A 3,257-nucleotide genomic window follows, 5' to 3' on the forward strand; every position below is an offset into this window, starting at 1 on the left:
GGAATTTCATCCATGCTTAGGCTATAATAAACTCTAGAGCTGATCCTGGTCATTCAGAGTATATATGGGTATACAGTTAGTAACTAATCATAGAACTTCCTTTTCCTCCACATTGAATTAAAAATAGTTTGAATATAGAAAAAGAAGACAAAATTCCTGGGAATTCTTGCATGGTTGGGGTTCGTTCTGCACTTCTGTCACTTTTCTTGGGACCATGTTGTTTTAAGATGAACAGAAATGTACGGCATTTGCTTCCTGCCCTAAAGGAGCTGCTCCTGCACAACAAGTAAGGAAATATGTACTGACATACATATCTGTAGTTGTATGTTGTTAAAGCATGTTTCTTTCTCTTTGAACTTTTCATAGGCTGGAGTGAAAGGGACGTTAGGAAGATTAGTGGGAATTTTTGAGGTAAGTTTCAGACCATTGAGGCTGTGAAATTTTGATGCAAGAAAAAAGTTGTCTTGGAGTATAACTGATTTCCTCGCATGCTGGGAAGTAAGCTGGATAACTGGAAACTCCCCATTACATAGAAATGGATGCTGCTCTCTCCAGTGATACCCATCATCTGCAATCTCCACCCCAGCTGCAGTCACTGGTGATAAGCCAGTGTAAGAGGGAGTGTTTCAGTGCCACGGAGCAGCCGGGAGCGGTGCTCTCCTTCGTTCCTCAGCACCCACTGTCACCCATCGCCAAACCTGTTGCAGATAGATACCCACAGCGTGGTATCCATCCACGTAATACTGCCTTACACATGAGGAACTAGGCTTTTTGGCAGCAATCCCTATTAATTACCTTCAGACCTCTCATTTAAACACAACAATTTTGAATGTCAGAGAACGAGCTGTAGTGTGAGAGCAGCTGCACGTAAGGTACCACAGCATCATCACAAGGCAGCTTGCACCTTATAGTCACCACGTGCCCACCTGCCTTTTTTCCCTTGGTAGTTTTGTCCTTTCTCTGTTCCTTTTGCCTTCTAGAATCGGGACAGGAAACACAGGACATATGTTTACGTACTTATCGTCACAGAAGTGTTGGAAGACTGGGAGGACTCTGTCAATATTGGTAAGCTGTTTGTGCTTGTTAGCATTAACTGGTTTGATGCAGACAAAACACAGCTTAGCATCCCTCTGGGAGCTGCAACCCTTTTGAGAACAGCCAAGAAAAGTTATAGTGCTGTGTCCTTTGGTTGCTTGGGGAAAAAAACTGTGGTCAGATTGATGCTTTTGTAACCTCTGTGACCCAGGAGAAGCCAATTCAGCTGTACAGCTGCCTCTACAGCAATTATGTATTTAATTCTTGCACTTTAAGATACTAAGCCAAGAGCATGAGAAGCTGTCCTTTCTAAGGCTAGAAGAAAATACATGTGGGCAGCGTGGATTAATCATTCCCTGTTATCCTTTTGAACTCTTTGCATTTAAATCAGATTCCCAAATGCAGATGGAGCTGTTGTTCCTCATGAGGTTTGTGGGTAGTGCTGTAGTGTCTGTACCTTCACTTTCATCATGCTGTGTATGGGAGTTTTTACAGAATGAGTAAGAAATGAGTGATGTCCACCAAAAACTGAGGTTCACTTGCAGATGGATAGAAATTGAGTGGTGGTTGGTGTGTGTTGTTGTGGATCAGCTTAAAGTGAGTGTCTGACTTGAACAGAAATTAGGGAAATAGGAAAATAAACATGGGGCTTTTAAACTAGGAAACACAAGACCAGTTTATTTGGATGGTGGATGTACTGCCCTAAAGAACTACCTGGCATGGGGACAGAGGAGCCATCAGTGTAGTAGTGGGAGGAGGTCCACAGGGTAATCCTGAGGAAGAGTTTCCCAGTGTCTTTGGAACTGACACTTTGCTACACAGTGAAATGATTCTTGCCTTATTGATGCACGTGGCAATGATTGAAATCTATTCAACAGTGATATTTAAACGTAGGAAGTATAACTTTGTTTTATGGCATCTATTGATTTTTCTTTCACCAACAGGAAGGAAAAGGGAATGGTTTAAGATAGAAGATGCCATAAAAGTTCTGCAATACCACAAACCAGTGCAGGCCTCGTATTTTGAAACCTTGAGGCAAGGTTGTTTGGCAAACAACGGCACTCCTGTCATGACCACGACGTACTCTGAGAGCTCTGTGCCTGACATCAGATGACTGAAGACGATCCCTGTGAGAGAGATTTTGAGAAACAGACTGAAACATGGATTTCCCTTCCCCGTCCCCTTTTTCACATGCCTCCTCTCTCAAGCCAGGCATGGGCAGCAGCCTGTGGCACAGTGAGTGGTGAGAGTGCTGCAATTTAGTGCAAGGTGGGATTATTTTATTTTTTTTTTTCCTTTTTGTTGGCTTTTTTGCTTTTTTTGGATCTGTATTTTGTAAAATACATTTTGTGCATGAAGTGCCCCTTTCCCGTGACACTGCTTCCATGGCCTGGTGAGCGAGGCTGCCAGTCTGGCCTCTGCCTTGTGTTCTGGAGTGTCCCGTTTGTGTCAGCCCAGCCATAGCCACTTCTTTTTGGGATTTTATTTTTTTTTTTGTTTTTTGGTTTTTTTTTTCTTTTTTTTAATTAAAAGAGAACAAATGTGAGATCAACTCTTTAAGTCTTAGTCTGTACTGTCAGGTGCTGTTCAGACCTGTGGGGAGGTCACTTTCAGCGCATATGTATAAACTTTTTTTAGATGGAGAATCTAACATTTTAATTTTTCAGGAATTGTTTTAATCCTGGTCTGCTCCTGCAGGAAGGGTTCAGAATTAATCTGTTTGCCTTTTGTTCTTGTTTTCTAAAAACTACACGTTCTGTGACAGTGCTGGTGGCTGGGCCAGTTTACTCCCCCTTCAGTATCTCCCAATTCAGTGCAGTGACACTTGAAGTTGAGGGCAGAGTTTTCATCACCTGCAGACATCCCTGCTGCTCCGTTGCTTCTCCTACAGCTTCTGCCAATGTTTCTGCATTTACATCAAAATGAAACAAAAAGGAGTTGGTCTTTCAACACTTGGCCAAAAAAAAAAAAGAATAGCCTCAGAAATGCTACGATAGAAACTGAATTCATTGTCTGTGGTAGGGATCAGGGGTTCAGAGTGGGGTCAGAGCCTGACAAACTGGAGTTTCAATCACCAATGCTGTCCTGCTGATCCTGCTGCGTCCCAGTGGTGTCTCCTCTTGTCCACATGCCTTATACCACGTGAACTGGATACCTGTAACTTGTGCTAAAGCGTCGGGTTGTATTTACTGAGTGTTACTGCACGAACCCTCGGCCGGGTA

General features: G+C 43.0%; 1 protein-coding gene across 1 annotated transcript in view; it reads left to right on the plus strand.

Moving 5' to 3' along the window:
* NUDT3 (nudix (nucleoside diphosphate linked moiety X)-type motif 3) overlaps positions 1 to 2,317 on the plus strand; it is a 9,048-nt gene extending 6,731 nt beyond the window's left edge. Inside the window, exons 2-4 of the mRNA XM_010024061.1 lie at positions 367 to 411; positions 981 to 1,065; positions 1,980 to 2,317. Of these exons, the coding sequence (XP_010022363.1) occupies positions 367 to 411; positions 981 to 1,065; positions 1,980 to 2,149 (300 nt within the window). The 3' untranslated portion in view covers positions 2,150 to 2,317. The remainder of the gene's footprint in view (positions 1 to 366; positions 412 to 980; positions 1,066 to 1,979) is intronic.
* Positions 2,318 to 3,257: the final 940 nt, after the last annotated feature.

This window comes from Nestor notabilis, unplaced genomic scaffold (assembly GCF_000696875.1).
Source record: "Nestor notabilis isolate BGI_N333 unplaced genomic scaffold, ASM69687v1 scaffold23780, whole genome shotgun sequence".
In the NCBI taxonomy this organism is placed as follows: Eukaryota; Metazoa; Chordata; class Aves; order Psittaciformes; family Psittacidae; genus Nestor; species Nestor notabilis.